Source organism: Ascaphus truei, chromosome 3, assembly GCF_040206685.1.
Source record: "Ascaphus truei isolate aAscTru1 chromosome 3, aAscTru1.hap1, whole genome shotgun sequence".
Taxonomy (NCBI): Eukaryota; Metazoa; Chordata; class Amphibia; order Anura; family Ascaphidae; genus Ascaphus; species Ascaphus truei.
The window spans coordinates 38,462,979-38,476,310 of record NC_134485.1 but is presented as its reverse complement, the minus strand read 5'-3'; the positions used below and the strand labels follow the sequence as shown (position 1 = coordinate 38,476,310).

Below are 13,332 nucleotides of genomic sequence, written 5' to 3'. Positions count from 1 at the left end.
TTTATTGTGGGGCTTTGTATTGTTTTTATTTTGGGTATTGTGGGTGGGGGAAGGGGGTATTGGCCACAAGGGTATGTGGGTAGGCCTCCCGCCTGGGTAGTGGGTGAGGGTGGTTAGGCCTCACAGGGTGGGTAGGGGGGGAGGGTATTTAGGCATCACGAGTGGTGGGTGAGGGTGGGTTAACCCCTTAATGACTAAGGGGTTAAGGGATATTACATTGGCAGTTTTTATTCTTGTTTATGTTTTGCAGCATCGGAGGGGGCATGGACGGTGATGAAGATGAGGGTGGCCTTCATCCACCATTTGTGGTTAATAGTAATTGTGCCCATTACTATACTGTATGTGTTAGGGGCGGGGGTGTATTTATTTATAAGTATTTATGTGTTTTTAAATTGTTTTGGGGTGGGGCACAGAATTGGTACTGCAGGCCTGCACGGGACACCTGCGGGTAATGCCCGAGGGCCGCCGCTAGCCTATAGTATCATTGCTGTGCATATATGTACTGTATGTTAGGGGGATATAGGAGTTGTTGGTATTATATATATTACACTCTGCTCATATTACTCGACCTCTCTGCATGATTTGACACCGTGGACCACCCTCTTCTCCTTCACATTCTCTATACTCTTGGTATTCGGAACAAAACTCTATCCTGGATCTCATCCTACCTCTCCCATCATACTTTCAGTATCTCTTCTGCGAACACCTCCTCCTCCTCTATTGATCTCTCTGTGGGGGTACCCCAAGGCTCTGTCATGGGACCTCTTCTCTTTTTTCTGTACACAATCTATTTAGGTGACCTAATAACATATTTTGGGTTTAATTATCACCTCTATGCTGTCGACACACAAATATACTTTTCAACACCTGACCTTACACCTGCTGTACAAACCAGTTTCTGAATGGTTCTCTGCTATATCATCCTGGATGGCCCTCCGTCGCCTTAAACTCAACATGGCTAAAACAGAGCTCCTCATACTTCCTCCCAAACCTGGCCCTACTACCTTCTTCCACATTTCTGTTGGAACTGCCATCATTCACCCAGTAGCCCAAGCACGCTGCCTAGGGGGTCACACTCGACTCCTCTCTCACATTCGCCCCTCACATTCAAAACATTTCTAAAACTTGACGCTTTTTCCTCCGCAATATAAAAAAGATACGCCCTTTCGTCTGTTGCTCGACTGCTAAAACTCTGACTCAGGCCCTCATTCTCTCCCGTCTTGATTACTGTAACCTCCTGCTGTCCGGTCTTCCTGCCTCTCACCTGTCTCTCACCTTCCCCTCAGTACCCGACTAGCACACTCTCTATATACCTTTAAGACCCACCTTAAAACACACTTGCTTAAAGAAGCATATGAATAGCACTGTGGATATTCTGAACACATAATACATAAAGATGGCCCCCTGCAGACGCACTTACCAGAACTCCCTCCTACTGTCTCTGTACGTTCTCCCTACCTACCAATTAGACTGTAAGCTCCTCGGGACAGGGACTCCTCTTCCTTAATGTTACTTTTATGTCTAAAGCACTTATTCCCATGATCTGTTATTTATATTATCTGTTATTTAATTAATTACCACATGTATTACTACTGTGAAGCGCTATGTACATTAATTGCGCTATATAAATAAAGACATACAATACAATACAATATATATATATATTTATTTATCTATTTATTTATATATTGTGGGGCTGTTGTGTGTGTATTTTTTTATTGTGGGCAGCGGGGGCGGGCGAAGTGGGTATTAGCCCCAATGGTGGGTGTTTAGGGCTTACGGGTGGGTAGCGGGATGGCTTAACCCCTTCATGACCGTAGCGGTATTAACTGCTAAGGTAATGAAGGGGTTAAGTCCACCCGCAACCCCCTCGCAAGCCCTAAAAAGGTACCAAGGGCCAAATACCCCCTTCACCCACCCCTGCTACCCACAATAAACCTGGCACTGCTTGTTAACCCCTTCATTGCCTTAGCGGTTAGCTGCTAAGGTAATGAAGTGGGCTGTAAATGCATTTTTCCTGCCTCGGATGCATGCTGAAGGGCTCCGGTGCTTGTATTAATGGGTATCAGCTCCGGAGACCCCCGGCATCAATTCCAGGCAGGAAAAAGGCCTGATTTTTTCTAAGTTCTGACCTTGCTGATGCTTCTCCCAGAGCAACTTGCCTACTTTAGTTGGCAGGCCGGATTGCCATAAAAATCTCAATTCTAGAGTTCCGATCAGCAACGAAAAGCTGATCAGGGCTACTATAATTTAGTGCATTTCAAAAAGTGCCGATAAGTGCACCAGGCTGCCGAAAAGTTTTTTTGGCTATAAAAAATGCCGATTTTTTGAGCTTATCGGCGCTTATTGAATCGGAGAGGCAATAATGGCGAGAAAATGGCAAAAAAACGGCTTTTTGGCACTTACTGCATGAGGCCCCTACAGAGGCTTCACGCGCTCCCCCAGCATTTTATTTAAATGTTGTGGGAAGAGTGCAGGGCCTCTGTAAGAGCCGTGACCCCCCCCCCAGGAAATGTTACCCCCCAACTTTGTGCACTTATGTGCTAGCCTACAACTACTGGGGAGAAGGAGTGGCTCAGTGAGTAACGACACTCACTGTCAATAACGACACTAAGTTTGAAGCTGGAGAACCTTGTTCAGTTCCTGGAGTCAGCTCCTTGTGAACTTGGGCAAGTCACTGTATATCCATGTTCATTAGTCACCAAAAAATTGATTGTAAGATCATCTGGGCAGGGACTGTGTCTGTGAAAATCCTACTATATGTGCTGCGTAGCACGCACTATACTGTAATTGTGAAGGGCTTTGAGTCCTATTTGGAGAAAAGCGCTGTATGAACAGCTGAACTAGTGCTGAACTAAAAAGCACTAGAACATACAAACTCTTGCTGCTGCGCCCCCTGCCTTGCCTCCTCTGGTGCTCGCGCCACCCCCTACCTTGATGCAGCGTCAAATAACGCCACAGTGTCATGTCACGTCATGTGACCCGCAGCATCATTTGACGCCGTGGAGGTGTGATGTCATGTCACATGACCCGGCGATGTTATTTAATGCCACATTGCCATGGAAATGAGTCCTGACGCTGGAAGTCATGGTAAGTAGATGTTACAGAGGCCTCACGCAATCCCCCGACATTTACTTTATATGCCTTGAAGAGCGCAGGGCCTCTGCAACCGCTGCACCCCCCCCAAGACAAATCTCATGACCCCCATGGGGGGTGCGCCCCCCACTTTGCGCACCCCAGCACTAGAACACACTAAATAGTCAGCAAAGCTTAATTAATATGGCCCATGGAATAAAATTGTGCTTGAAGCATTAAGTGTGCACAAGTGTTTCATCTAGGAAATTTTGTTAACCTATTATTTGTGTTCTTTATTAAGAGGCAGTAGCCTCTTGTCTGCAATTATTTCCTTTCCGTAAGATTTAATCATTGTTAGTGCTCCCACACTGGATTAAAAGATTAATGCAATGAGCATTCATTGTGAACTAAAAAAACATATAATTGCTTGTTTTATTGCTTTAAAAGGCTAGGTCATTTATGCATTTGACAGAGTATCTAATATTATAATTACAAGTTTTATTTTCTAAATCCGTTTTCAGTTTTATATGCTATTATTAAACATTCTGTTATTTCTTATAGCAATTGCCAGATTGGGCGATTTGGAACCAAATACAACATATGAAGTTAAAGTTGCTGCTGTTAACGGAAAAGGACAGGGAGAATATAGCAAAATTGAAATTTTCCAGACACTTCCAGTCCGTAAGTAAAAATGCTGTTTTCTTACCATTAGATGTTTGTCATTTTTCTGTTGGAAAATATTTACAGGTACTGTAAGAACCTGTATCAATCGTGGTATTTTAGTTTGCAGAACCTTGCATGATTTTTTGTTAAGCTATTACTCACACTTGTCTTTATGTCTTGTGCTCAAAATATTTTTTTTCATTGAATGCTGATTTTGTTTTACTATAAATTATTTTAAAGGAAACAATATATTACTTTCTAAATGTTGAATATTCTGTTCATATTTAAAGGCAATATCATGAATGTTGTTACATTTGTGTTCTTTAAAGAAATCAGTTGAAAAGTTTGACCATCCTCTCACTTAATTTTACACTTTATGAACCTACATTAATGTACTATATGCTGGCATAAAGTAATTGTCAAATACCATAAACATCATGGGCTTAAGTCTAAACCTCAAAGTTAATTTCGCAAGTTCGATTAAAACTTTGCAACAAACCATTGAGCAAAGTTTAGTCAAAACCAGAGGGGCCATCCTTGGATTCTTTCTTTGCTCTAGGGTCTCTCCATGACAGTACATTCCTTCGGGATATTAGGCCTTTACCAGCTGGATATAGAACACAGGACAGCAAACGTTAAACTGCGCTGTATAAAAGTGCTTCTTCTCTCCTACACGCTCAGTTGTTTGTATCCTATCAGCAAGAATGTGAATTTTTTTGTATTTCCAGTTATTATTATTTTTTTGTGGGGCTGCTAGCCCACCTGTATGCTGCCCACGTTGGACTATTGTGTGAAACTCATCCATGTTCCCGCCCAGACACTGACACTCTTCTAGGATCCTGCTTGTTGCTGACGGGGTATAATCTGGACTGCTGTGGCCAATCCTAAAAGGCTGTTGCAACCCTGTATTTTGGGGGAGACCAAGAAAGCAAGCTTGTCACCAAACAGAACCCACAGTTCTCAGCCAGTGGGTCAAGTGAAAGGGCTGGCCATTTTCCTCCCTAGTGGGGGAGATGGGAGAGCCCCTCCTCCAGAAGTCAGAATTATGGCGAATGTCCCTATATATTTACCTTCCCTCCCCCATTGTTGTGTGTACCTTGTGGAGGATTACTAGAATGGGGAAGGGAGCCCATGCTAGTTGGGGGGAGTTTGAAGAGAGCCCATCTCTGACTTGTCGATGCTGCCTGATATTTTCAATAGCTGAGATTGACACCAATCAGATTCCCCTTCTCTGGAGTTGAGGTGGGAGGGCTTCTTACAAAGGGCAGTGAGTAACAGTTTGCTCTCCACAGTAGAAAATGGACAGCCTGGTAAATGTATCCTTCACTAATTGGCAGAAGGGAATGCCATTCTGGGAGTCAGCTTATGTGATTGATTGAGGAGACTTTTTATCCAGCATGTATTTGGGGCTCTGTCCCGTTTGTAAACAGGAATGTATTGTGTAAAGGTTTGTGTGTAGGTGTTTCTCTGTACCTTGCTCTGTATTGATCAACATATCTATCTTTATAGCCTTAACTCCTGTCTCCTGTATCACCTTTGGGGGCAAACCTGAATACTTATCAGGAAATGTGTCCACTAGACCATAAGTGTACTGCAAAACTAAAACTTGACAACGTCCTAAACTTTGATGAGAAGCTGCATAGTGGCTCATCTTCAAAATAAGGCCAGGTATGAATCAGGTATGAATCAGGCATGTTACACTAGATAAAGCACAATCCCAGACAACTACAGTTTTCCCATGGTTTAAGTCTTCCATTGTGGAATCTTTTGTCAGCAACAAATTAAGCATTAAAGATACCAATAAAGACAAGCAAGCACAAAGATGGAACCTTTGCTTTGGATACATGGGATCAGTCAGTCTCATTTGAAGGTGAAATAACAGAGTAATCTTCATATTTTAATAATGAAGTAATTGATACCAATTAAATAACTGTTTTATACTCTGGCAATTGAGGAGAAGAGTGAAGTGGTTTGCTATAGGTGGTTCGCCTTACAGATCCATTATACTAATTATCGGTTTGTCATGCAATATGGAGATTTGGTTTGCAAGACTTCAAAAAGCAATTACATCAGGTATGGCCCAGGTACATCCAGGCAGAAGGTTCTAAAACATTGTAGAAGTTTAGGAACTCAGAGACTTCTTTAGATGCAATTAGATGTTATCGGATTAGGCCATCTGTTCTGTCAGTTACTGGAAGAACTTTATGGCTGAAACCATGGTTGGCAGAGGTTTCATCAAACAATTGGTCTCCATAGCTTTCTCAGGTGATAAGTGTTTTGGGGCCAGAATTTGAAGCAAAAATTGTCAGGATAGGCAACTATTTACGTACTGCAGAGCTTCCAAAGGATGTAGATTTCAAGCCAGGTATTGTACGTCATCCTCTAAATTATCTGGCAAGGACATCACAGCACCAAGAATACAAATTTCTGAGAATGACAGGGCCTCCCCTGGAAGACAGGTCATCTTTGAGGTAGGTTTCCATCTTTTCTAAAAGTGATTAACCCAGTTAAGGACAGATCGTGGGTACTTCAAGTGGTTTCAGAAGACTATGCAATACAGATTCATCAGCAGCCTCCAATGAGGTTTTTTCCATCAGGAGTACCAAACAATCCAGGGATACTGTATTATGAGACAGCATTCAAATATTTTTTACAGGACAACAGTTCTGATAGTGCAACAAGGTTGGGGTTTCTATTCAAACCTTTTCATACTGTTGTTCTGAAGATGAAGGAACATTTAGTCTATTATTGGATATAAAATATCTGAGCTGCAAAACATTTCCAGATGGAATCGATCAGATTAGTTGTAAAAGTGATAGAGAAGCAAGATTTTATAACATGAATAGACTTAATGATGCATATAAATATGTGCATTCATCCATGCCATCAAAAGTTTAAGATTTTTAAATCTTGTGTTCTTACTACCGGTTTCAGACACTGCCTTTTCGTTTGTCACCTAGTCCAAGAGTATTCACCAAGATCCTGCTAATTTAGTAGCACATCTGAGAAAAAAAAGGAATTTTCATAGTAGGTACCATATCTAGATGACTGGTTCACCAAAGCATGTTGAAACGAAGTAGCATTATAGCACATAGGCCAAATAACCAAAAATTTACAAGAGCATGGCTAGGTAGTGGACTTCAAGAAGTGCATTTAGTGCCACACCAAAGGACCGCTTGCCAAGGTTTTTTTAAAAAGTTGCAAAGGTATTTTTACCTTCAGAAAAGAGAGACTGGATCATACATCTAACAGATTTATTGCCCATATTCTGTGACAGCAACACAATGCATAGTATCCCAACTACTGTATGTGTGTTTATTCTCATGAAAGATGTAGTTCACATACGTCAATTACACAACAATTTCTTGAGAGCATGGAACAAGGATGCACAGTCTTTGTCATAAGTGATACTAATGTAAATTAGATCCAGACTAAAATAATGGTGATTTGTGAAGAACCTCTTAAAGCTGCAGTTCAAGCAATATCCTACTGTATGTGTTATTTTTTTTAATAATAAATCAGTTCTGTACTATGAGAAAATACTTGCAGCATTTAAAAAAAAACAATTGTTAAACACATTTTTAATGTATTATAATGTAACAAGCATTCTTTGTTCCTATAGCAACCATTTACAAAGTCACATCCCCTTCCTCTTCTGAAACAGGCTGTGGCACACCTCTTTTTGAGACCTGCCCTCTCTCTAGCAATGAACCAATTGTATCTAGTCTGTTCAAATGATCTTCCCCACAGAACTTTGCATCTTGGGTCCATTCTGCTGCACTGACAGCCATTTAGTGAACCCCGAGCCGAATCTTCGCCAATCGATCACAGGAGAATGGATCGATCGTAAACTTAGCTAATTACTTATCAATGTGTGGATTGTATTTTTTTTTAAAATGGCAGCTTGAACTGCTGCTTTAAGAGAATGATCTTCTCACGGATGATACATTACACATACAGTAGATGGTAAAAATGTCTATAGTTGTATGTTATTGCCAAAGAAGTATGTTGAGAAGGCTTTGTGGACATGGTGGCCCAAAGAAGTCAGCTACAGATGTAAAATCATCCATTGGTACAATGTATGTTTTGTTCTATGTATATCCTATCTGTTTCATCTATGATTCAAGGGTGGGAGAGCCCGATAACACGCCTTGTATTTACATTTTCAAATGTGGATAGGTTTACTGGGGTTTAGGGCCTCATGCAGAGAGCAGCGCTATTTGAAATTGGAGAGGGGAATAAAAAGTAACTGTAATGGAGAGTTTTTTTCTCCATATGCAGAAAGGGCATAAAACTGCATTTAGAATCCTTTCTGCATATGGAGAGTTTCAACCAGCGATATGAGCGCTGTTGAAACTAGTGGGGAAAAAAATCGGGTTTTTTTTTTTTCTCTCCCACCGGCCGCAGAGCGCCAGCTTCTTGCTGGCGAAGGAAAATGTTGAAAATCGCGCCATTTTTTTGCCGCGAACAGCCACTAGATGGCGTTCGCTGCTCTCTGCATACGGCCGTTTTCAACACTGGAGAGATTTCTGTTCTCTCCAGCCGCGCGGCGAGTTTCAGAGAAAAAAAACTCGCCATTATCTGCCTTTCTAAAGGCAGATTTCGCCAATACATGCCGCTTTCCCTGTTAGCGCTGCTCTCTGCATGAGGCCCTTAATTCCCCAAGAAGAGAGAATTACAAATTTACAGAGATCCTTTTGAAGTACTGATATAGAACCAAACATGAATTATTTTGTACAATTGGGTGGCTTTTTCTTTGCAGCATATTTCTTCCCTGCAAATACAAGATGTTGCACTGCATATTTAAGTAATAATCCCCTCAGAACAGGGCATTACTGGCCAATAATGCCCTGGCTGAAAGAGTTGAAGGCCCAAGGCGAAGCCGAGGGACTTTAACCCAGCCAGGGCATTATTGCCCAGTAATGCCCTGTTCTGAGGGGATTATTACTATTATAGGCTATATGTAGGCTTATTTTTAATTTTTTTAATGTTTCATAAAAAGATACATTTTTGTAGTCATTTTGATTTTTATCAGCATGATTGTCTACATTCTTATGCTTTTACTGCAAGTTTATTAAAAGTAAATTGTACATATACACAGACCCCCCCCCCCCCCACACACACACACACACACACACACACACACACACACACACACACACACACACACACACACACACACACACACACACACACACACACACACACACACACACACTCTGCAACCCCCCCATATACACAAACACACACTCTGCAGTCCCCCCTACACACTGTGCAGCCCCCCTCCTCTACACCCACAAAACACACTGCAGACACACACACTAACAAAACAGACTGCTGCCCCCTCTACATCTATAAAACAGACACCAGCAGCCCCCCTCTACACCCACTGCAGCCCCCATGTAAACCCACACACTGCAGACACACACACACACACACACAAAACACTCTGCACCCCTCCTCCACCCAGAAAACACACACTGCAGCCATCCCTCTGCACCTACAAAACACACACTGCAGAGACACGCAAATCAACAAAACAGACTCTGCCACCTCTACATAACAAAACAAATACCAACAGCTCCCGCTCTTCACCCTGTGCAGCCCCCTGTAAACACACACAGTGCAGACACACTCCAACAAAACACTCTGCATCCCTCCTCCACCCACAAAACACACACTGAAGCCACACACACTGCAGCCCCCCTCTACAATAACAAAACACACACAGCAGAAACATACCAACAAGACTCTGCTGCCCCCTCTATACCCACAAAACACACACCAACAGAAGACACACACTAATAAAACACTCTGCTGCCCCCTTTACACCCACAAAACACATTCTGCAGACACACAAACCTTTCCCTTCACTCTCCTGTGCGGAGCTCTCTGCAGACAGGGTGGGGGAGGAGTCAGTGTTTTGCTGGTGCCTTCTGTCCAATCACCTCCCCTGTCTAAGTGCAAATTTCCCTCTCTGTGAATGAAACCTAAAATCTGATTGTCTTAAAAACTTGACAAGCGGCCAAAAATTACGGACCATTACTGATTGGATAATGCCCGGAATTTTAACCAATCAGAGAGCAGGGATTTCAATAATGCCCTGAATTTACCAGCTTTAGCCTATAATTCTTGGTAAAGAATAAATAAGTTTCATGCTAATAGTACCTGTAAATTATTGTTCTACCCATTTATAGCTTGAAATAAATGGTAGCATAAGTTTATACAAATCATCAAAAGTGATAAATTGCATAGTTAACAATGTGTCTTATACCACACATACAGTAGTCATAGAAGAATTTAGAAAACTCTCATCATGAAATAAGTTAGGTAAAGTTATTAATACACTCCCCGCACCTCCCAAACCTTTTATAAAATAACCTGGATTATCATTCTTTAGAAAACATTTAGCTCAAAAGAGATTTGAAAACACTACAAAGCATCTGGAGACTACGGAGACATTCAAAGATTAAAAAAATTCTTTATAAATGTTATACAGGTGTACCCCGTTATAACGCGGTCCTTGGGGTCCACAACCCCAAGACCGCGTTACAACCGGGGTAGCGTTAAAATTTCACCGGCATCAGCTCTCGAGCCTCCTCATTACAGATTTAATTCTCCTCCATTTTGCCGCCTTACCAGTGCTCTCCTCTTCCTGCTGTCCACGTGATCATATCTTTCTGCTCTGCTCATCTCTCTGCTCTCTTGCCGTCGCGTGCCATTGTTTTTTTTTCAAACATTCAATTTAATGCTTTATTGACTACCAGACACAGACACAATTAAACATTAATACATTTTGTACAAAACATATGCAGGGATTGAACTCGGGACCTTCTGATACCAATGCCTTGCTTCTTACCTTCATACCATAGGCTTGGTGTGACAAAACATAACCTATAAATATATTTATCCTCTACAACACATAGTGCCACAGGCTACATGTCAATGTTAAATCTTAGTCAATAAAACATTGAATTGAATGTTTGAAAAAAAAAAAAAAGATGGCATGCGACGGGCAGAAAGATGAGCACGTGGACAGCAGGAAGAGGAGAGAGATGAGCATGTGGACAGGACAGCTGGAAGAGGAGAGTGTAAGTCAGCAAAATGGAGGATTTGAGATGCAGGTAAGGTCGGCAAAATGGAGGCTTTCAATTCGGGAGCCATGCTCAGACCGCGTTATAACGGGTCGCGCTATAATGGGGTTTACCTGTACTTGCCTGAGCCAATACAATAATTATACACTACTTGTAATGTCATTAATCATGTACATTTGATCTATTTAACACACCATTGACCACCTCCGACTGTATGTACTAATCTGAAATTTCTCAATCGTCTCCAACAAAAATAATTTTTTTCATTTGGTTTTGGTGCTTAGAAATGGACTGCACTAGGTGCACCGAAAAAAACGCATGTCAAGTTCAACTTTGTGTAAAAAGTCTAGCATTAGTGTTAGTACATAATCAGTTGCTATGTTTCAATCAAAAGTTTGATGCAGCAAAGATGTTTTATGATATAGGTTAACTGAACTCATTATTTTTACAGTCTGATTATTATAAATTATATTACACTAATAATGTATATTTACAAACACTTGTAAACAACAAATACACAGCATTCTATTTTGAATCTTATGTAAGAAGCCTTTTTAGGGGATTATTTTTTTTGGGGTGGGGGAGGGGGGGGAAAGGCATTTGTTGCTTTAAATAGTATCAACTATACAACTTTATGGTAATATTTATTTTTTTATTTATAAAAATGTTTTACCAGGAAGTAATGCAGTACATTGAGAGTTACCTCTCGTTTTCAAGTATGTCCTGGGCACAGAGTTATAAAAAAAATACATGGTTACATTAAAAGAACAGTGTTATACAGTCAATTCACAGACATTTCATGGACAGTTAGAGTTGGAAAATTAGGTACAGGGGGTAAAGGGCTTGTGAGTTTCAGATTGAACTAGAATAGGTTTACAGTAACATCACTTTAACATCACCAAACATCAGCGAATGGCAGCAAAAGGCTCATACCATTGGGGCAACTCAGATGTACACTGCAGTGGTTGAGATTCAATGCAGCTGTGAACAAACAGTTCTTTGTGTAATGGAATGTCTTTTTCACCCTGAATAGTACATTTCCTTAAATGTGTGGTTTGCAAACTAATCTATTTAAATTATGATTCTATCAAATGTATAGAGCAGATTGATGCTGATTAATTTCACACAATCATTACACATTCCAAATTGTAGATCAAATGCAAACGTTATGAACTGTACCATCCAATTACTGACAGAACACAACATCTAATTTTACTGTAGGTGAACCAAGCTCACCATCTATTCATGGGCAACCTGGAGGGGGGAAAAGTTTTAAGCTGAGCATTACAAAGCCGGATGATGGAGGAGCACCAATTTTGGATTACATTGTAAAGTATCGAAGTGTAAGTATTTTGTGACATTTATTTGATTTGTATTAGGACCTGTGTTTTGATACCAGATAATACTGCCAGCATCCAACAGTTTTGTGCTATGAAATACATTAGTATTTAAATATTTAACATTTAAATTAATTTAAAAAAAGCAAAGGGAAACCCTATCGTAAAGATTTTACATGCTGCAATGGCCGACATGAAAACAATGAAGGTGTTTAGAGTGGGTGACAGGGAGAGAGTTACTTATGGGGGAAGTGTGGGTGATAGGGAGTTTTTGTGATGGTGGGTAGTGTGGGTGATGGGTGGTGAGGGAGTGTGGGTATGTGGGGTTGTGGATGACAGAGGGGAGTGTGGGTGGGGAGAGGGAGTGAATAATGGTTGGGAAGGCAGAGTGGGTGACGGTTTGGGGGGAGACTGGGAATGGTGGTGGAGGGACAGACTGGGTGATGCGGTAACTGTGATGAAGGGGGAGGAGAGTGATATGAGAGGAGAACAGCTGTAGGGTTTAAAGGGTATTACCTGCAGAACGTATCCTCATGCATTAATATATTTTAAGTTGGGTTTATATCTCCTGCTGGACCTGGGATCCCCAGTCTCTGACGAGAGTGAGCCTCCAATTTGCAGTTAACCCCATGTGGGCCCTACAGATTCACTGCAGGAGGTAGGAACTCACGAGAGGGAAATGTGTGGGGAGCTTATGAAGGGGAAGGTCTTCCTTACTACCACTGACCTCAGATACTCCCACCCACTCCAAGCCACAGTGCGGTGGAGCATTAGAAGGCCAGGGATGGAAAAAAAAAGTTCCAAACTGAGGTAGAAACAATATTTTGTTAATTTGTGCCCTGAATTCGGGCCTATAGATGTGAGATGCTTTTGAAATTACTTGGATTGCCTGAGTTCTAGGGGGCACGGCTTGTACCCCTCTGAACTCTGCCCTTCCTTAATAAAAACACATGTATAATATTTATGAATAGCATTCATGTTTGTCCAATAAAAGTTATAACCTGTCAACTCTTTAAAGTGGAGACTTATACATTCTCTTTAAAGTGAATGCTTTATAAAGGTAAATATTTTTTATAAATGTTCTGTGCAATATTTTTCAGGATATTATCTTAGCTGAACCATTTACAGTATATTAAAATGTCCTACGGTACTTCCAAACTGTC

The 13,332-nt window shown here is 41.2% G+C and overlaps 1 protein-coding gene across 3 annotated transcripts in view; it reads left to right on the top strand.

The window, feature by feature from the left end:
- NCAM2 (neural cell adhesion molecule 2) overlaps positions 1 to 13,332 on the top strand; it is a 500,008-nt gene that overhangs the window by 358,640 nt on the left and 128,036 nt on the right. For all 3 annotated transcript variants that reach the window (XM_075593954.1, XM_075593952.1, XM_075593953.1), the window contains 2 exons: positions 3,637 to 3,756; positions 12,054 to 12,175. In XM_075593954.1, coding sequence (XP_075450069.1) covers positions 3,637 to 3,756; positions 12,054 to 12,175 — 242 coding nt within the window. The remainder of the gene's footprint in view (positions 1 to 3,636; positions 3,757 to 12,053; positions 12,176 to 13,332) is intronic.